This window comes from Drosophila suzukii, chromosome 3 (genome assembly GCF_043229965.1).
Source record: "Drosophila suzukii chromosome 3, CBGP_Dsuzu_IsoJpt1.0, whole genome shotgun sequence".
In the NCBI taxonomy this organism is placed as follows: Eukaryota; Metazoa; Arthropoda; class Insecta; order Diptera; family Drosophilidae; genus Drosophila; species Drosophila suzukii.
In genome coordinates, this window is record NC_092082.1 from 88,645,095 (window position 1) to 88,665,729 (window position 20,635).

At 44.5% G+C, this 20,635-nt stretch overlaps 1 protein-coding gene across 24 annotated transcripts in view; it reads right to left on the reverse strand.

Moving 5' to 3' along the window:
• Nucleotides 1-34: 34 nt before the first annotated feature.
• Rim (Rab3 interacting molecule) overlaps nucleotides 35-20,635 on the reverse strand; it is a 46,675-nt gene continuing 26,074 nt past the window's right edge. For 4 of the 24 annotated variants that reach the window (XM_065866709.2, XM_065866720.2, XM_065866719.2 and 1 more), the window contains 9 exons: nucleotides 13,922-14,323; nucleotides 13,295-13,638; nucleotides 9,726-12,364; nucleotides 9,275-9,400; nucleotides 8,671-8,932; nucleotides 4,977-5,154; nucleotides 4,745-4,912; nucleotides 3,800-4,684; nucleotides 35-3,023 (listed from right to left, as the gene is read on the reverse strand). In XM_065866709.2, the coding sequence (XP_065722781.2) occupies nucleotides 4,478-4,684; nucleotides 4,745-4,912; nucleotides 4,977-5,154; nucleotides 8,671-8,932; nucleotides 9,275-9,400; nucleotides 9,726-12,364; nucleotides 13,295-13,638; nucleotides 13,922-14,323 (4,326 nt within the window). In that variant the 3' untranslated portion in view covers nucleotides 35-3,023; nucleotides 3,800-4,477. Of the gene's footprint in view, nucleotides 3,024-3,270; nucleotides 3,442-3,799; nucleotides 4,685-4,744; nucleotides 4,913-4,976; nucleotides 5,155-6,259; nucleotides 6,480-8,670; nucleotides 8,933-9,274; nucleotides 9,401-9,725; nucleotides 12,365-13,294; nucleotides 13,639-13,921; nucleotides 14,324-15,149; nucleotides 15,273-17,259; nucleotides 17,446-18,079; nucleotides 18,215-18,278; nucleotides 18,417-18,986; nucleotides 19,613-20,197; nucleotides 20,513-20,635 lie in introns of all 24 variants that reach the window. The other 20 variants (XM_065866699.2, XM_065866706.2, XM_065866705.2 and 17 more) reach the window with 13 other exon arrangements.

Consider the following 20,635-nt stretch of genomic DNA (forward strand, 5'->3'; position numbering starts at 1 on the left):
GGCAACTTTTCCTTGATAAAAATAAAACTCAGGGTTATGCTTTATTAGAAAACAATTTTTAATGAATTTTCTTTTGTTTTGTTCTTTAAATGTTGCTTTTCATTAAATTTTCTCTTTAGTTTTTAGGTTTACACAATTCAAGTTTCTGTGTTCATCAATATTAATAATGCTCTTCTCCGCAATTTTTAGTATAATTTTAGTTTTTTGTGTTTTTATTTTGTTTTTACATATTCATTTCACAGTTTATTGTCGTTTCTCGACCTTCGATTGTTGTCGAGATATTAAAATACAATATAAGGTGTTCGGGGCGCCCAGCGAGAGCGCAGACCTTCGCCTTTTAATCAATTTAGTTCAACATTTGCAATAAATGATATATTCTCGTGTTGTTGATCTTCGTGTGTATCGTGTTTTAACGTCGCCTGTCATTCAAATTGAACTTAGTAAATAGCATTTTGTTTCTTGTATTGGTTGCCATTGAAATAACTTGCCATAATATATCATTTGCTTCATTAACATTTTCTATATGTTTTTTGTCTTTGGTGTGACTTAAATGTAACGAATTCTATAGGAATCCTAATAAGAATTTCTGTTATGACTGCACGGTAGAAACGCCCCTTCCAAAGTGGAAATATCTTGGAACTTTTTCAGCAATTTTTCTCAATTTTTGTAAGATGCCAATTCTTTTTGGGAAGGGCCTTTTAACGTCGAACTCGCCGAGGTTTTTAGTAATTCTGTTCTTCCTCTTTGCTGGTTTGCTGAATAATCAAAGCATCTTTGAATGTTTGCCGAAGGAGAGCAGTGGAAACAATATATAGGTAGAGATAGAGAGAGTTTTATCATAGAAAAGTTCGTATGAGGTTCGTGAAGAGCGGAGATTACAAATCTGATTATCTATAATGTATGTATCTGAATGTATGTTCCTTTGACTTATATATCGTATAATTAGTTGCTGGAAACCTCGCTGGTAGTTTTACTTTTCCCAAATATCTGAAGCGCGTTATCCTCCTCATATTTCGAAATTCGAATGCTCGATGCGTGATAATTTTGTGATTATTTTGCAGCAACATTTTGAATGCATTTTCCCTGTGTTTCGGCATTTCTTTACGTATCTCTTAGTTGTTTAGTTCTGATATAGGAAGCTGCTGCTTGGATGGATATGCACATGTCAATATATATATTATTTAACTTTACCTCAATCTGTATCTGTATCTGTAGCTGTAACTGCAACTGTGTCTATGTATACCTGTGTGTATCTGAATGAATGGACGGAAAGGTTCAACTCAATATCCGTAGCCATGAGTGAAAGCATAAAGAACGAGCACTAAACAACTGGATAGGAACAATAGCTAGGTGTCGTATCATAATCATATGTAGCTATCCCGCCGCCCTCTGACCTATGTCCTATGACCTATGTATAAAAGTTAACTTCTCCCATCCATCATCTCTGTCCGCAGGTCAGTGATATGTTTGCTCTCCCCAGGAATGCATTGCAAAATGTTGCCCAAAAGAATGCCAAAAATATCTCAAATTAACATGCAGTAAATTGCAAACTATTTTTGGTTTTCCGTTACACTTTTCCATTGTCCATTTTCCATTTTCCATCTATGCTAATGTACGTGTATCTTTGGCAAGCAGGTAACGATTTTTACAGCTCACACTATTAACTTGAAGGTACTTGATGCGTTTTTTCGAGGCATGTTGCTTGGAACCAAGGCGACAAAAAGGATTCTAAACCGACTCTAAAAGCGCGACAAAGTGAAGCGAGGGGATCTACTGAAAAAAAACAAGAAATCGCGGTATAGTATATTCATATAGAGAGATAGTTTTCCATTTGCTCTAAGTTAAATTATACGATACTGTCTGCCTCAAATAGGTATGTGTGTGTATGTCCTCATCGCCGACGTCAAAAACTCGAACATTTTGGGGTGGCTGCCGAGTTTTTGATGGGGCGCAGAGCTAACCAATAGCTATAAAGCCTAAACTCGGGGAAGCGGTTGTGGGTAATCGGTAATCGGTATCGGTTAACCGGATGTGGTGTGTTATGTAACGTGTGTGGATCCTATGTACAGCTTAAGTTCAGATTTTGCATTATTAAGTTAAACTTGCTCGTCTCTCTCGCTTGGTAAATATTTTTTTGTTCTTCTTGTTCGATTAATACATATCTCATATCTCCCATTTTAGTTACCTAATCTTAAGCTTTAACTTTATCGGTTTTATCGTAAGTTAGGCTTATTTAAGTGTTAGTGGTTCTTTGCTTGCTTAAACGGTAAAATATATTTATGTATATATCGATTTATATATGTATGTATATATACTTAAATAACTCCCTTCTCTGAAAATCTATAACTCCCTTTACTGATTTAGATTTAGCTATTTATTCAATAAACAATTTATATCCTTCTGCGTCTCTGCTCAGGCTAAGGCTTAGGCATGACTGACACTAGCACTTGAACTTTATCCACCTTCTCCTTGGTTTTCTTCTTTTTTTGTATTTTTTTGGTTTCGTTTTTCTTTATCAATAATAGTTTTAGGTAATAATAATCGCAGTAATCGTATTACGAAAATAATAGTGATCTTAGGTGTGTAATAATAAAAATTATTTTAAATATGCATAATTTACAAGTATCCTTTGTCAAATGTTATCCGTTATATAGGTGTATATGTATATATAGACTGCCTTTACAATTATCATTTATCTGTATTCCGTAGTTACGTTTAATCATTTTACTGCTCTGCTTGTGTTCTCGGTTCTCGGTTCGTTTAAATGCAATTGTTTTCATGACTTATAAAAATTAGATATTTCTCTTTGATTTCTTATATCATTTTCTTAATTTGTTTGTTGTGTTCCTCCAAGTCTTCCGTCGTCGTAGAATAGAAAAAACAGATCAGATGTGGACTTAGCTTAGGCCAGCAACCTGCCGAATGAGGATCGGGCGGCCTTATTTCTTGGGATCCGCCGCTGCAGGCTAACCTTTGGTCCTTTGCTATTTGGCTGCCGGGCTGACAGCACGGGCGAATGGTTACTGCAAGGATATAGGGGTTTATTAGCATGCTAGTTTAAAAAACCCATTTTCTGGTGGGTGGTTGTGTTTGTAAATTCTTTTCGAAACGGGCAAAGTGGGTTAGTAGTGGGTTTTATCTGGAATTTTATATCTTTTGAGTAGTGTAAAATGGCAAAGTGGCGGAATGTCTGGTTGAATATAGCGCACTAGAGAGTAAGCCTGAATTTATATATTATATTTAAATTGTATTTAAGTTTAGTGCACTTACTGAATTCAGTTCAGTTTAGAGTTCGCTTGAATTGAATTGTGCTTGGGTGCTTTAAAGTGTTTTCGTTGTTGTAGTGTTGTTTGTTGGTTTGGGTGTCGATAGTGTTGGAAACTGTTATTCGCCCGGCTCCTCCAGAATGACTGATTCGCCGGCCCAAACGATCGGACGACCCTGGTGTGGTTTCAAAGTTGGTTGGTACAGGCACTTGCCATTATTGTTTACAAGGTTTACAAGAGAGCTAGGCCTAGGAAAGTGCTATTTAGTATATGTATGTTTGATAGCTAGCCAGGATTTGCCATTTTGTATTCATGTATTCAGTTGGTGTTGGGGTGTTTTACAAAATCTATGTTATATCAAAATCATTTAGAAGCCTTGTGGATCGTATATAAATTATAATGATTCAAAATGGTAATTGATTAATTATCTACGCATGCACTAGGAAAATGCCAAGCAAAACGGTTTTTGTGTGTGATTCGGTTCTATTAAATTTTTGGTTTTTGATTGGGTAGTTGGGGATAGAGAAACATACCTATATGAGTATTATACGAGTCTATGTGAAAACTACGTTGAAGTAACGGTAACTTTAACGGTAACGGTGATTTATGGTGACTTGCGAAAGGTTAGTTTCGTTTAAATTTGGTTTTGCAGTTTGGTTTTTGATTGGTTTGCTTTTGCTTTCGATCAACTTTCAACTTTCCATTCAACGATTCAGTACACAATGCGAATTTTCATTCTACTTTGCCTCATGGGTGTAGGTGTAGGTGTAGTGTGTGAGTTTTTCCGTGAATTATATAAGAAGCGTTTCATTTACAGGAGTGCGTATGTATATATTGCTAACTAAAAACAAATGCTTTGATGTTTACTATATTATCGGTTTAATTTCAAATTGATTTTGCTGGATCTTTAAACTGATCGTTTTTAGTTTGGGATTTCTTTTTACAGGATTTTTGCGACTGATTACTCTACAAAGTTGTACAACTTTTGTTCTTGGTAACTTGCTATGAACAAAACGTTGAGCTAAATACTATATAAATATATGTTATGTGTGTGTAGGTTTATATAAATATATGCAAGTGTTCTTTTGTTTTTATCAAATTTGCGATTTGCGAATCTATTTTAGTTTGTTCTTTGTTTCTTTTTTTCTTGTACGACTTGAGTTTGAAAGATTCTGGTTTTAGTTTTAGCCGAGTTTCAGTTTCTTTAAGAGCTAGAGTTTTAGTGAGTCGAGTGAGGCTATGGATGAGCGCCTAGAGCCTAAGCCTATATTAGTGGGACAACTGACCAGGGAGGTGGTGCCAAAGAGTTTGTACCAGCCGATCACGATATTCGACAGATTCAGATCGTCGAGCATTATCTGCGCCACGCCCATAAACACCTTCTTCTCAATGCGTCCATAATCGCCCCAAACGGTTATCTAGGGTTAAGTAACATAGATTAATTGTATGTGAAATATGGGGAGATATAGGAGACCCACCTGTAGTATACAACCGGTGTAGGACTGTTTGAATACCAACTGCTGCTGGTACAGTGGATCCAGGGTTCGTCGAGCCGAGGAGGTCTTCATCTTGTCCACACAGCGTTTTCCCGACACCAAGTAAACCTTTACATATGGAGCAGGCAGCATTTTTGATTGGGCTTTTTGCTGAGAAATATAAGTTAAAGGAGTGATTAAAGAGTTTTTTCAGATATCCGATATCCTGACATACCTGTAAGCCCCTGGCCCGTATGACCTCCACCTCCAGACAGCCTTTTTGATGGCACAGCGATAGCTGGATGTCGCCCAGCGAGGGAGCTCCCAGCACTTGGCGACCCACCAGTTGTCCTGGTCCCAAACCATCCACGAACTCATTTAGGGCTCCATCATTGCGCAACGAGGGGGAGAATCTAAATATGTGGGGGGATCAAGGTTCGGGGGTTTTGGACGGGGGGTACATTAAAGAAAGCACTTTAGTACAGGATCGCTTGAATTCCTTTTCTTGTATCATCTCTCATCTAAAGATCATTTTAAAAATAGGTAACGTAATTTACACAAAGAAAGGATTTGATTTTTGAGAAAGAAAGAACTTTTTATACACAGGGAGTTGTAGAAAGACAGTAAAATGTTGTAGTTTCAGTTGGTGGTTGCGAATGCAACTGTTTTGTGGTCTGAAATGGATCAGTGTGGTTGGGTGAGAGGTGGTGGGTGGTGGTACGGTACTGAAGGTGATACTGGTGGTGCGGAGGAGAGAGAGAGACAAGTGGAGTCACAGTTCAATGGTGGCATGCAAGTGTCTTTCGTTTCGCGGATCAAAAGTGCAGAGAAGGTACTATGCTATATACGATCGGAGTCCTAAGTCATCTAGATGAAGAGAGAGCAGGTTCTCTAGAGGGCGATCTTTAGCGATCTACGGCTTTACAAATTTTCTTTTTTATTGTCTTAGACTAATCCCTTCATTTACACACACATCGAAAGGTGAGGTTATCTTTTTATATACATATATATATATACTATAGATATTTGCTGGAAATCATAGTTTAAATCAAGTTAAAAAATCACAATTTATACACATTACATGACAGAAAAATACACAAACAAGTCGAAGAATCAAACGGAACTCAAGGAAGGAAAAGTGGAATACACTTAGAGAAAAAATGTACGCAAATGCAGGCTCGTTTTCAGCGGTTTTTATTTCGTTTTACAAGGCGCACGCACACAGACATCGATTAAAGAGAAAGAGAGAAAGTTGCAGGATGAAATAGTTTTTTAAGGGGAAAGTTGGTGATGGGATCGCCACAAAGATTACCATATACAAAAGCCAATGGAGATAGTGTTTTAGATTGAGTCGGACAGTCGGAGAGTGAGAGAATAGAGACAGAGAGTCAGAGATTCAGAGATACAGTGACAGAGAAACAGAGACAGAAGCAGGCAAGACAGAGATCCTTCAGCCGGAAAGGTAGTTTACTTGCTAGGGCCAAAAACTGGCCAGGCGGATGCGATCGGGAGACTTACGATGAGCCCTCGGAGCTAGTGATCGAGTGAATGCTGCCGGCACTGTAACGGGTCACCGGAGGCACCGGCGGCACCTCCACCGACCGCTGGATGCTGCCCGCCGAGCCGCGCGACTGCCGCTGGTGGTATGGATGTGGTGGTGGTAGTGTGATATGGTGGTGACCAGCGGAACTGGTCGAGCTGCCTGGTATTGCGAACTGTGCCTGGTATTGCTCTTGTTCTGCCGGAGACAACAATACATATTTATACAGATGTGTGTGTGTGCGCGTATATACAGAGGTTGGGGGGTGTGTGATCTTTAGATGATCCTATCATATACCATATGGGACTATGCAGAGATCCCTAGACAAAAACTTATATACATTTCGATATATCTAGAGATATCTGCATTTCTTTTGTGAATTAAGTTTTTAATAATATTCTGTACAACAAAATTTTGGAAATTTTGACCGACGATGAGATTGCAACGCTGCCCTCTGGATTCTCGACGTTGGGCTCTGGGAAACCGCAAATCTCGAAGAGCGAAATCCAAGTTTTGGGAACCCCAAGGAGCGGGAACAAGACAGAGTAGAGTCGTTAACAGAAATCGAAATACAAACTTAGGGCGAAATCAAGCGAGAACTGAATAACCATAAGAACACAGATCATAGAGAACACATTATATGTATATATATATTTATATATCAGCGAGAAATCATCAAAACTAGTGGCGTAAATGAAAACAATTATTGCGTTATATCACTAGAAAGACTCAACCCGTCTGGTTGTGTATTTTAATTCTAGTATTTTTATATAGTGTTACTTTTGAAGCTTGCTTGTGATATATATATACTGCACTTTTTTCTCCACTACATCGTGTGCAATGCGAATTTTGTTTGCTGTCTAGTTTGGCCAATTTTTCAGATGAGAAGTCTGGTTGTTGTAGTTGTTGATAATGCAGCTATAGTTGTTGCTACTTGTTGTTCTTGTGGTGTGTTGATTGTTGTAGTGGCTGTTGTAGTTGTTGTAGTTGGATGTCTGCTGGCTTTCTGTAACAGAGCTCCCTGTATACATATACTTAGTTATCCGAATCGTAATTGCGCAAAACATAATCGAACTGAAGGAGAATCTTGCGGGAGGCAGATGATAAACATTAGTTCGCTGACGGGCATTCGAAGACCTCAAGACCGATCCCCGGATAAAATCGGGACCGGATCGAAGATAAAATCGGGATGTGTGTGGATGTGGATAAGATAAACTCCGTGGTGGTGGGGATCTTGATCTCAATGCTGGTTCACTCTTACCGCTACGAATAAAAAGCCCTAGCTGAAGCCGAATCACAAGCTTTAGCTATGGCGATAACTTATAGATTGAGGCTGCAAGAGATTGGTAGTAGCTTGGTATGTCGAGAGTACGAGAGTGGTAACGAGAGTATATAAGTAGGTAAGTAGGTTGGCTTAACTCAATGCATGCAAATCGAACAGAACGCTAGGAATAAATGTTGTGTGGCTTGGTTATACAAAAGATGGCATTAGCAATCGGTACGGTTTTGGTTTGGTTAGTAATAGTAGTATAGTAAGTATATGCTGCTACGAAAGTAAAATGCAAATGCGGGCGCATCCACACCGACGCACAGTGGGTGCGAAAAGTGTGTGCCGCGTGTGGCACAGTCGAAAGCTTTGCCCAGTGTCATCGCATTTTCCGGGAAAACTGCGGATGGGCAAAGCTTTCGGTGTGCTCCGCTTCGTTATTAGGGGGCATTGGGATTCCCCCTGTAAGCCTAAAAATACGTATCGACTTTGGATTGTTTGTTGGTTTTTGGTTTGGTTTAGTTGGGTTGTTCTGGTTCTGGTTCTTGATTTTATTTTTTCTGGTTTGTTTGCTGCGCCTGCGTTTTAAAGGAGGTCGGAAATAATAAATCAAGTTAACGGGGGGAAAGGCGGGTACGTTTTCAAGTTACAGTTGGTCATGCCTGCGAAAAAGGATATAGAGAGATAGAGCTTTGGCTGAAGCTTTGGCAAAAAGCGCGCGCGAAAAGTCAGAGAGCAGAGTGGATGAAAAGCTAGGGATTGAAGGACCAACATCCTTATGTGCTGAGCGTGGGATTTGTTTTCGGGAGGGGTTTCTGTTACCGATATTGTACTGTTACTTTACTGTTGCTGTTACTGTTGCGTTTCTGGGCCGACTAATGTTTATCATCTCAATCGACAGCCTAACTGGCTTTTAACAGTTTTCATAGATTTTGATTTTTTTATCCTCCTCCAAAAGGCAACTCAAAACCAAAAAGAAAGTCACTAAACGATAATCAACCGAAAAAGAACTGATAGCATAGCATAGTAGAGTAGAGTAGTAGTTTTAGAGTAGAGTATAGAGTAGAGTACAGTAGAGAGAGAGAAGATAGTTTTGGAATAGAAAGTTGGACTTGTGCGCACCTTTCCCCGCCGGCGCCATCGCCGAAGAACTGCTCGATGGCGTCCGCCTCCGAGGACGAGCCGCGGGACAGGCCGCCCCCGCCGGCGCCGCCTGAGCCACCGGCGCCACTGGCACCACCGGCACCGCCGAGGCTAACGCCCAATCCGCCACCGCCACCGCTTCGCAGTTCCCGCGTTATATCGCCGGGCAGCACTTCTTCGCTGCGGTGCACCGTGAACGAGTTCTTACCCTTCTTTCCAAAGCCCATACGTCTTTTACGACCTTCGAGTATGGCATTTTACACAGTTTTAGTTTTCTTATTTGTACTATATATATATCGGTTAGTTTGGTTAGCTTGGCTATGGCTTATGGTTATGATAATGGATTGGTTAGTGGTTAGTTTTTCATCAAATGGCAAAGCAAAAATAAGAGACGAAAGATGGTTGCTCCTGCCGGCCTTCAAATTTCCGGACTGAGCCTACGATGATGCGAATAACTGGTCAACTGAGCAAATGATCAACTGACTGATTGATTGGTTGATTGACTGGCTGACTGAGCAACACAAGGCAACGGAACGAGAACGGTAAACGAGCGCAAACAGAGAACGGAACAAAGTCACCCTACCTGTGGCCGAGAGCTGCGAGGTGGAGTTGGACTTCTTGCCCATGCCGCTGCCCCCCTTGGGGGACCGCTCCTGGTCGACGCCGCCGCCCTTCTTCCGGTCGTTTCCGGTGTCCGAGAGGCTGCCATCTGTGGGAATGCATTAGATATATTAGAAATGGGATACAAAGTTAGGAATACGAAGTGTTGTCAAAGTTATGTTAATAGGTAGTTGCATTTCTGTTGTACGATATACACTTTTTTAATGAGAACTAAAGAATTATCCATTTATCCTTTGGTATTTCCAATAAAATGTTTGTGTTGGGTGTTAAAGATAAAGTTGTATTGAAAGTTTACAAAAATAAAAGTTTACTATCCGTACTAAAATCTTGACTCAGGTCTTAACGAAGTGATCTTTTGGTTGGTGTTGTTTATAAACTATAAGGTGGTATCCCATAATTCTTCAACTACTCACCGACTTTATCTTCGGCACCACCGCCCTCCGCTGACTTGGAGGCGCCAGGATCGTCGGCTCCGTTCTTGTCCTTGTCATACTCGCTGAAATCATCATCCAGCATCGCATCGATTGCATCCCAGTCGATAGCGTCCAGCGGAGCATCCGCGTCCGCATCCGCATCAGCGTTAGCGTTCGTTGTTGTTGTTGTTGTTGCGTTTGGTTCGTTCGTGTTATTCGTTGTTGTTGGATTTGTGGCAGTTGTTGTAGCATTTGTTGTTGTCGCAGTTGTTGTTGTTGTTGCGGTTGTCGTTGTCGCCGCATTCGTTGCATTCGACGATGTTGTGGTTGTTGTTGTTAATGTTGTTGTTGTATTTGTGATAAGATTTGTGCATGTATTTGGTGGTTGTTGTTGTTGTGAGGGTGGTAGTTGTGGTTGTTGTTGTTGTGTGGGGTCAAGCGTCAGGTTGTTGGCGTCATTGTTGGTGTTTGTGTTTGGTTGTTGTTGTGGTGTTGATGATGGGGCACGTTTAATATTGTTGTTGATATTGTTGGGTGATCCATGAAGTTGTTGTTGTAGTAGTTGTTGTTGTTGTGGTGGTGGTTGGGGATTTGCAAAAGAGGAAGAAGAAGCATTATTAGCATTAGTACCACCGACGACAAGATGCCCAGCAGCGGCAGCAGATGTTGCACCACCGCTCCCACTACTAGATTTCGTCAGCTGCTCCGATGCCATCATCGATCCGCTATTGGCGGTGGTGCCTTCTTTCCCTTTTTGCCTAACTGATTGTTGTTGTTGTTGTTGTTGAGATTGTTGATTGTGACTTTGGCTAACACTAACACTACTCGCTTGGCTATTGTGGTGGTTGGTGGTGTGGTGGTTGCTATTGTGTGTACTGGTACCGGTAGTGTTGTGTGCACCACCGCTGCCCATTCCGTTGCCCTGTTCCATTCCCATTTCCGAACCCGGCTCCATTGGTGAAAAGTTGTGGGCATTCTGCGCACTTGGTGGATGCGGCAGATTCCTTCGGCGTTTGAGGTAAGGAGCCGCCGGTCCGTACAACTTCTGCTGGCTGGTGCGCTGCAGGTCCAGCGACATATGATGCCTGGCATCCGCCAATCCCCGCTGGCGGTGCGCCCCTCGAAACAGGGATGGAGCCACGCCCCGCCGCGTCCAGCCCACATCCGAGTCATAGGTAATGGTCACTATCTTGTCATCCGTGACCAGGAAATGCGAGTGACTCAACGGATTGTTGGCATCCACATTGGCCCCCATGTACGACTGCCGGATATTGGTCTCCGAACCATAGCGACGCGACATGGCCGCCGTGGTTGGTGAGTGGTTGGCATAGGGATTGGGATGCGGATAGGGATAGTCCGCCGACGAGGGCATCACCTCGTCCTCGTAGCGAATGCGTCGGCGACCCCAGCTCTTCGTGTGCAGATCATCGTAGTCCAGCGACCTCGACTGACCCTCGTGAAAGAGTCGTCTGCGCTCCAGCTTCGGTTTCTTTAGGATTGAAGTGGGCTGCGCCTTGGCCTCCGAAATGGGTACGGCGGCCACCAAGGCGTCTTCACTTAGCTGTCGTGATAGTCTAAGCACCGATTGAGTGGGCGGTGGTGCAGGCGTGGCCATTTGACCCCTGGCCCGACGATGGGCATTTGGGGTTGGGGTGTGCACATGGTAGGTTGGCACCACGCCCAGATTCATTTGCGGTCCCGTCATCCCGCCCAAAAAGTGCTGATCCACACACTCGCCGCACATCGCCGGATCTGCGGAGGGTGGCTCACCCATGGGATAGCCCATGGGCTGGTGCTGCGGATGCGGATGGGCATCCGCCAGACAGCAGGGATCCTGGCAAGCGCCAATCGCCAAACCGGCGGTGGTCAAGTGCAAAGTGTGGTGCGTCGACAGCACCACCGGCTGACTTCCATTCTGGCAGTGGCTGCAGCTCTTGTCCTGGTGATCTCGCACATAGCCCACCAGCGAACTGGGCGTCGTGGAGGCGTGGTCGTGGGCATGGGCGTGGCCATGGAGGCCCGAGGGCGAGGAGCTGCGGAAGAGATTCGTGATGGGCGTGGTAATGCGCTTGAATTGCTCAAAGCTCGGCAGCAGCGGCAGCGGATAGGCAGCGGCGGTAGCGGCTTGTACGTTCGGTTTCTGTCCGTTGGACCGTCGTGGTGGATAGATGTCGATGTCGATGTCGAATGGCAAATGGGGCGATGGCGAGTAGAAGGCGGAATGGAGTGGATGCAGATGCGCATGGGGATCGAGTGGATCGAGTGACTCCATCATCTCCTCGGCCATGGTGCCGGGCTCCACGAAGAACTGCTCCACCAGCTGGCCACTGTTGGCATCGGTCACGAGAACCTGATGTGGTGCTAGTGGTGGTGGTGCTAGTGGCATTCCAAGCCCGGCGGAAATGGGCGGTGAGTCGGCAGCCGCCAGAGCAGCCAGCTGCTGCAGTTGCTCCAGCTGCTCCAGCAACACCAACTGCTGGGCACCGCCCACCGGCAGATAGTCACAGTCATCCACTTCGATGGTGTTGGCCCTTCCAGGCTCCGAGTGGTGCAGCCGGAGTCCAGTGATGGGTTCGCCTCCTGATCCGCTGAGGAAACTGTTGCGGACGCCAAAAAGGTTGCGCCAGTTGCGCGGGAAGCTAACGGTTATTGCGGGCAACGGTAACGGGTGGTATCGGGTGGTAACGGTTGGCAGCGGTGGTGGGTTTTGTGGTGAAAACATTTTGGTTACGGGGCATGCAAAGTGTGGGGAAGAATCGAATATGTTTTTTTTTAAACCCATCGAATACCATTTCCAATGAGCGTGATTTTTCAAAAAGACAGCGCTCGTCGTGTGTGGTGAGTTTCGAGTGTGTGGTGGATTGGAACATTTAACAAGGCACATTCGAGGGGAAGAGAACGAACAACGTCCGAAGTCAGCGTTTGGTTCGAGGTGAGTAGTGGTGTGTGGTTTCGTTTTTCGTGGTGAGTTGTGGTGGTTGTTGTTGTTGAGTTTCGTGGTGAGTGGTGAGTGGTTGGCGTGTAAGCGTGTGGTGAGCACAGCACGCGAGAGAAGCATTGAAACACAAACACAAAGAGAGTACGCGCGACGAGAGCGGCGTTGTTGATTGTTGTTGAGATTTATCATAGAGATTTGATTTTTATTTTGAGCGGTTTGGTTTTGTCGGTTGGTTTGGCAAACGCAAAAAGTAAATGCAGAAAAGAAACTTTATGTTTTCGCTATCGTTTTTCGTTGGTTTCAGTGTGCGTTTCAAGTTGGTGTTGGTGTATCTGTGTGAGCGAGATACTGTGTGTGTGTGTGTCAAAGAGAAAGTTGGGCGGTAAGCGCGCCGATTCTGAGTCTAATTTAGAGCCTAATTCAGGGTAATTTTGGATTTTGCTCGCAGCTACTACTCAGAAAGTAAATGTGTAGGTAGACCAATTGGCGTGTGGCCCAGAGCGGATTTTCAGCGTAATTTTGGCAGCGTAGCTTTGCTTATTTGGCTATAAAGTAATGGCTAATGGCTTCGGCCTTCGACTGGCACTCCTTCCTCCTCCTTCATCCTCTCCTCAGCCCGCCGGCCACTTACCTGAGTCCGCGCGAGGTGCGCGGTCGCTCCGACTGCGTGGAGAAGGCGCTGGAGGTCACGCTGACCACCGACTCCATGTCCGAGTCGCCGAACTCGCCCATGAAGTCCTTGTCCGGCGACAGCGAGTGTCGCGGTCGCATCCGGGCGTCCATCGAGTGCAGGTCGCTGTCCGACAGTCCCGTGTAGTGCCGCTCCCAGCCGCCCATCCCGGTGCTGCGGTACGTGGCCTGGTGGTGCGGCTGCCGTGTGCGGTGCCGTCCAAAGCGACCACCGGAGGCCAACCGCTCGTCGAAGTCCTGCCCTAGGCGGTCCCGCAGCATGGCACTGCGAGAGGTCTGCGGCACCTGTGGCAGAAAAATCTTGATTAGGAATCTGCAGATTTCCTTAACTAATCCATATTTCAAAGTCTAAAATACGGAATACTCCAGAGGATTAACACTTTAAATGAACTGCAGTTACATAAAGCAATAATATAAAAGCCGCGAGTTCTTCAGGAACAGGTGGCTAACGTTATAAACAAATCACAGCTTCATAACATAAATGTATTTCGGTGTACTCTTACAGGAGCTAATATAACCCTAATTACATATTTTCTCTCTTGGTCTTAAATCACTCCGCAATGGTTACCTGTGGCAGTTGCCTCTTCTTGGGGGATCCCGTGGGCGTGGCTGTGGCCGATCGCGACTGGAATCGCTGCTGCTGCGAGGCAGCCGCCGCCGCGGAGGACGCACCACCCGGTCCCTGGTAGACCGATGGGGCGTTGGGCGAGCCGTGAACTGGAAGCACTGGATAGTCTATGTAGCGGTCGTCGGGTGGCGAGAGGGATCCCCTTCGGGGACTGGTGCTCCGATAGCCGTAGGCGGATCCGCCGGAGGGCACTCCGCCCACACCGCCTCCTACTCCGCTGCTGTGGTAACCGTCGCTGGGTGCCGCCGAATGGCTCCGCTGGCTGAGGCTCATGCCACCGGGACCGATGGATGAGCCGATACCATTACCACCTCCGCGACGATAGTAGCCGGTGGCAGAGGCCTGCAGGTGGTGCACAGCATGTGGTGGTTGCATGGAAAGTAGAGTGTGGTTTAGTGGTGCACCCTTTGGACACGAAGCTCCATGATCCCCACAGGGATGCTGACAAACATTCGGATCAGAGCTTATAAGCTAGACATGTGAGTGATTCTGGGTGGATCTGAGTGGTTCTGAGTGCTTGGTTTTTTGTGTCTGGGAGTGTTTCGTGTCATTGGTTAACTGTTACTGCAACTTCTACTGGAACATTAATACAGGTAAGTTCATATATGGTTAAACGTAGGTACTGAGTTAAGAGTTAATAGTTAAGAGAGCAATAGATAGAGAGCCATTCAAATTGAATAAGAATACACTTTCGAAACGAAATCAATCAAAATACATTTAGAGCCGCTCGCGACTTGTTAGATTATTAGTGGGTTAATCGGTTAGTTGGGTTAAGTAAAAGATTAGCATAAACTCTGAAGTGAAAGTGCAGTAAGTTGGCAGTGGTTGTTTGGTCTAACTAAACTAGCTATACTTGTGGGTTTGAGGATGGTCAAGATATGTTTTGGACTGATTATCGGGTGAGTCAGTGATATGACCCTAGAATTCTATAAGCTCTATAAGAAAGAGTATCTTAGAAGATGTTTGGAAGTTATCTCTTATGGGGGAAAACTAACGAAAGGTATAGATCGTAGTTAAAGATAAACCTCTCTTAACTGCTGATGTTTCTACCCCCAAGATGTTAAAATCTATAATTCTGAAGTGTTTTCGTTGTCTGTACTGTTCTGTTTGTTTGCCTTCTTTGTGGCCATTTTTTTAGGTGGTTCGTTAATTTAGCTTGGGTGCAAACCTGATTGTGGTAACTTTGTCCAATGCCAGATACAGTGCGGTAGTCGCGGGCCACCATCCCGGCCACCCGTTTGCGGCCCTGGGGCGACATGTCTCGTCGGGACCGACGCTCGTTTAGATCGAGCTGGATTCGGAGTGGATCGGGACGAAAGGGTTTCCAACAGGGTGGTGGGGAGTGGTTGGTTTTGGGTTGGATTTCAGTGAGGGGTTAGAATCGAGAGAAAAAGAAGGAGTAGACAATAGAGAAATTTACATATGATCAAAATGAATGGAGAGAGTCTGGAGCACAGTGTGATGCGGTTTAAATGTGTGGAATATTAAATATTGGCCTCTTACATTGTGTTTGTGTGGGAGTGTCTCTGGGTTTTCTTTTTTTGGGGGTGTCTCTTTTGGGGGTCTGTGTTCGATTAACTCAACGCACATCAAGTATACGCAACGCTACACACTTAAAGCTACAAGGTGAAGAAGCCACAAGGAAAGCAGGACGGGCAATTCGCAGGTGCTAAGTGATGGATAGATGGGCAAAAGCGGTTCTCTACAACGGCATGCAAAGCGGTTTTCAAGTTTTCAAGTATTCGAGTGCTCTTCAATGGCTGTTCGATCGTGGATCTTATGACAGAGAGAGATAGTTTGTTGGGAGACAGTATGTGTTCTCAAGTTTAGGTTTACACGGATTCTTAACTTATAACATTCGGCTTATGAGACTTAGACTAGATTTATTTCCATCTTAAATGCAATAGTTATCGTTAGTTAGCTGAAAAGACGCGACCAAGTCGGGCTTGGTTTTAGGCTTAAGATTTTTAGTACAGAGAGAGTTAGTAGAACGACAGTTTAGACTTCGAAGAGATAGAGGCAGTAGTTCGAGAGATAGAGAGAGAGAAAAATTTAACACACGCACAACCAAACAACGACACCAATTAGTTGAATAAAAGTTTCAAACGAACTCAAAACATCATGATAACGAAAATACTTTGTACAATTGCTGGGTGGTGTCATGTCTTGTATCTTGGCCAAAAACATGAACAGTCGGCATCAGTCCGATTCTGTCCCTGACCATGAATCAGTTGGAATATGTGTGCTTTGGTATAGGGGTTCTTGTATAGTGTTCTTGTGTGCTGTGGCATGCGAACTGAGAACTGATAACTGACAGGAACAGGAACTGGAACCGCAATGGAGTCCTCTCTCATAGAGCACATGGTATGGTTATTCTTTTTGTTTGCGATTGCTGTGCTGATGCTGATGATGGGCAACTCGTTGGGTTGCTGATGGTGATGCTATTGCTGATGCTGCTCATGGCATGTGATATGTGAGTTACAGTTAGAAAAAAAACACACACACATTGAGAGAGAGAGAGATAACAAACTATAGGAACCCAAGTAAGCACACTATGCAAAGCACCAACGAATGTATACTCTTGCTTTTATAAGGACTCAATAAGTATAACTTGGAAGATCTAGTATTATCCTGATAATTTCCTTTTAATTATGATCAGAAATAAGTTTAAAGTTGTGAAAGATTTTACACTATATATTGTATTACCTATAGTTTTATTAGCTACTGGTACAATTAAATTGAAATTAAAGGGTCTAATCATATCATTTCTATGTTCTATACCTAGATATAGTATAGATTCTTTATATTATTAACTTCATATACTACCTATCATAACTATTTCCTAAGCAAGAGTATACAGACAGTATAGTTTTTTTCGCATCAAATGTGAGCATGTGTGTGTGAGTGAGTGTGGGTGGCACAGTGGGCGGAAATGCTCGCTTGTATGTATGTATCTGTGTGGGGGTCTGAGTGCCACTGGAATTGGCAAGCTGCGATTGAAGTCTAATGTATGCGCGTGTGAGTGTCTCTGGTGTCCTCACTCTTGTTGCTGTCAGTTGTTTTGGCTTCGGATGTGAAATCCCTCCCATTTTCTCCGTGTGTACTATATACATATGTATGTACGAAATAATAAATTCAATTTCGGTTTTGTGATTGGTTGGTTCAGTGTAATGTGGCTCTGATATTGTAGCTCAGGCTGTTGTTGATGTTGTTGTTGTTAAAGTTGTTATAGTTGTTAGAGTTGGTTTTTGATTGAAGTTGTTGGTGGTGACTGTTACCTCTAGCAGGGGCGGCGGACTCGCTGAGCTGCCCATCGACGAGATGCTGGCCCCCGGAGTCATTCCATCGATGTCGCAGTCGGACGTGGTGTCCGAGTCGCTCAGACGCGACATGGTGCTCGGCGGTGATAAATGATCTGTCGGTGTCAGTATCAGGCCGTCCACATCGCTGCCCTCGTCACGTAACTGTTTTCGTTGTTGGTTGTTATATGGTTGTTGTATGATTGTTGTATGGTTGTTGCATGGTTGTTGTTTGGTTGTTGTTTGGTTGTTGTCATAAATTTAGCGTCGCAATTTTGTATGGTTATTGGTGTTGGTAATGGTGGATGGTATTTTTTTTTTTGGGTGGTGATGTATTGGCGGGTGCAGGACAAAAAACCAACGAAAAAAATAAACAGATTATGACAATGCTGGAGTTAATAATTTTGTTTTCAAACCGGGCAGCTGCTGCGGGGGTGGAGGGTGGGTAAAGGACATTACCAGGTCTGTTTTGGCCTTCACTTTCATTTAGTTATACTTAAATATAATAATTTTAAATTTCTGAAAGTGAAAACCAAAACAGCCTAAACATCGAGCTTTACGAAACCAATAAAAGAAAACATAATTAAACGATAACATTTTCCATTCTTCTCTTAGCCAGATTTGTGTTAAGTTTTTCACTCGCCAAACCTTCGTTCGCGGGTCTGAAACTCTGAACTCTGTGTGTTTCCATCGTTTTCAAGTGTTTACCAACACCTATTCAACAACCAGGAAACGGAAACGAACGAACGCAAAATGGTAACCAAATGAACGAACTTAAAGAGCCACGGCCCACACATACGAGATAGGAGGTGTCCTGGTGGGGCTGCAGCTGATACCACTCGGCCTCGTCGTCCAGGATGTGGTGCGCCAGATCGATGACCACCTCGCCGATGAAGTCGTTGGCCCCATACCGCACATAGTCCCACAGCGTCACCTTTGGAGATGGACCAGATGAATGCATTCGGCAGATGGAAAGGTATTGATGTGAGCAAACCCACCTCGAGCAGTCGGCCATTGAGGTCGCAGCGTCTCAGACCGGAGTAGACAAAGGTCTGGCCCCATCGGGGTTCGCAGGTGGTGCCCACCGTCTTGGTTCGCCGCTTGGATTTGTGGCTCCGATCGGGCAGAAGGAACACCTGTAAAAATCAAATTATCATGCATTTATATTAAATAGAAAATATACTAAGTTCTTTACGGAAATATTTATATAGCCTAATAATTCATGATACCCTGCTTTTAAGGAATTCAAACCTACCATGTTTGTTGGAAAAATCATCTGAATATTATCCTAGGGATTAAATTGCCTCAAATGTTATTTTAGGTTATATTTCCTAAGAACTTAAGTGCTTTCCAAGCGTATTTTATCTTTTAAGATTATTGAAATCATTTTTAAAACGCAACTGTTGTACCAAACAATATTTGCAAGTATATTACCATTACTTTGTTATATCGTAATTAATTAGTAATGGTCTTTTGCATAGAAATATTTTTGGGTAGAAATAGAACCTCCAAATTTAAAGAAATCTAAAAAATAACATTAATCACGTATCAAAAAACCTTAGTAATATTTAGCATGACTCCTTTGATCTTTTTAAAACAATTTTAAACATATTTAATAGTAAAGTTTTTAATTTATGGTATGATTTTGGGTTCTTCTGATTAAAGATTGGTTATAATAAATTTTCAGTTCCTACTGATCTACTCACTTTAGCATAGGGATTTCGGCCCGCTCCGCTCTGGCGCAGGGAGAGACCGGTGGCGCAGACCAGGGTCACGATCAGCTGCAGGGTGTTCTGGTCGTAGCCGAGCTTCAGCTGCAGCCGCCCCTCGATGGGGATGTGCTGTGTGGTGGTGCCGGAGCCGCTGCCCATGCCGATGCCACCGCCCACCCCGTGGCCTTGCAGGTGGGCGGCGGGCGGACCCTGGTGCGGATGCTGATGCGGATGCGGATGCTGGTGCGGGTGGTAGTGGTGCGGGTGGTGATGGTGGCCCGCCGTCGTTGTGCCGTGCAGGCCGCCAGGGGCGGAACCGGAAGCGGACGCGTGGGTGGGGCCGTGGGCGGAGGCGGGGGCGTGGACGCTGCTGGTGCTGCTGCCGCTGCCGCTGCCACTCCCGCTGCTGCTGTGGCTGTGGGTACTGTGGCTTGGTCCCAGGCGCTGCGTCTGCCCGACGCCGCCACGTTGCCGGAGTCCAGATCCAGATCCTGAGCCGGAACCCGATCCTGCTACCGAACCCGGTCCGGAAACACTCGTGTGGATGTCCGGCGAACCGGGCGAGGTGATCAGCACACTGGGCTTGTCCCGATGGATTTCAATGGCCTCGACGGCGGGAGCTGTGTGAGGATTTTGATTAGAGTTAGGATCGTAGGGCTTAAGATATATTCAAATTAGAGTTGTGGGTAAGTCGTGTTTCTTGTGGTACTGTTAGTGATTCGGTTATTATCTTGTAGTTTCTTTAATGGATGATATAATGGTACCCACTTGAAAGTAATATTTATAGAACTGATATTTTCTTTGCAGAAGAATGATTGATCTGTATATGTACCTACTTTAACAGATCTCTTATCATATCTACTTCAAAATATATCTGAAAAATAACCCACAATTGGGAATTCCCAATGTTTATCGTACTGAATTATAGTATGAACAAGTTTTTAAATATTTCTGCTTCTTTTATCTACAAAATGTAATTAGTTATGCTGTTAACTATTAGAAGTGATAGGTTTTCATAAAGAAACTGTTTCTATAAAATGATTTTAATGGGATAATGTGACAATTTGTTATTAGAAAATGGGATGTAGCCCAAGAAACTTCCTGCAAATAGGATACCCCCATTCAGTCACGCTCTCTCACAGACACACAACCCCCCTTTGGTGACCATATCTACATATATGGTGTGGTGTGGTATGGCATAGTACCTTTGCGCTGGAGATATCGTCCGCCGCTGCTGACCACCGCACTGCCGGCCATGCTGCTGGCCAGCCCGCTGTGCGGGAAGTTGGCCGAGGAGCGCCGGGCGGGCACACTGCTGTGCCCTGATCCGCCGGAGGCTCCGCTGATCGGACTGACGTTGGTGCTGCTCCCGCCACTGCCGCCGCCACCGCCGCTGCCGATCGCCCGGCTCACGATCAGTTCCACCTGGGCGTCCAGGCGACTCTCGTCGATGATGTCGTACACCTCGTCGGCACTTTTGTTGTGCAGCCCGCGGCCATTCCACTCGAGGATCTCGTCGCCTGGTCGATGGATGATCGTTGGATGGATGTGGGTTCGGATTGGATTGGATGATCACAGATAGATAGAAGAGATAGAGAGAAAAGTCAGAGAATGATATGGCTGGATGGATGGGGGATGCACTT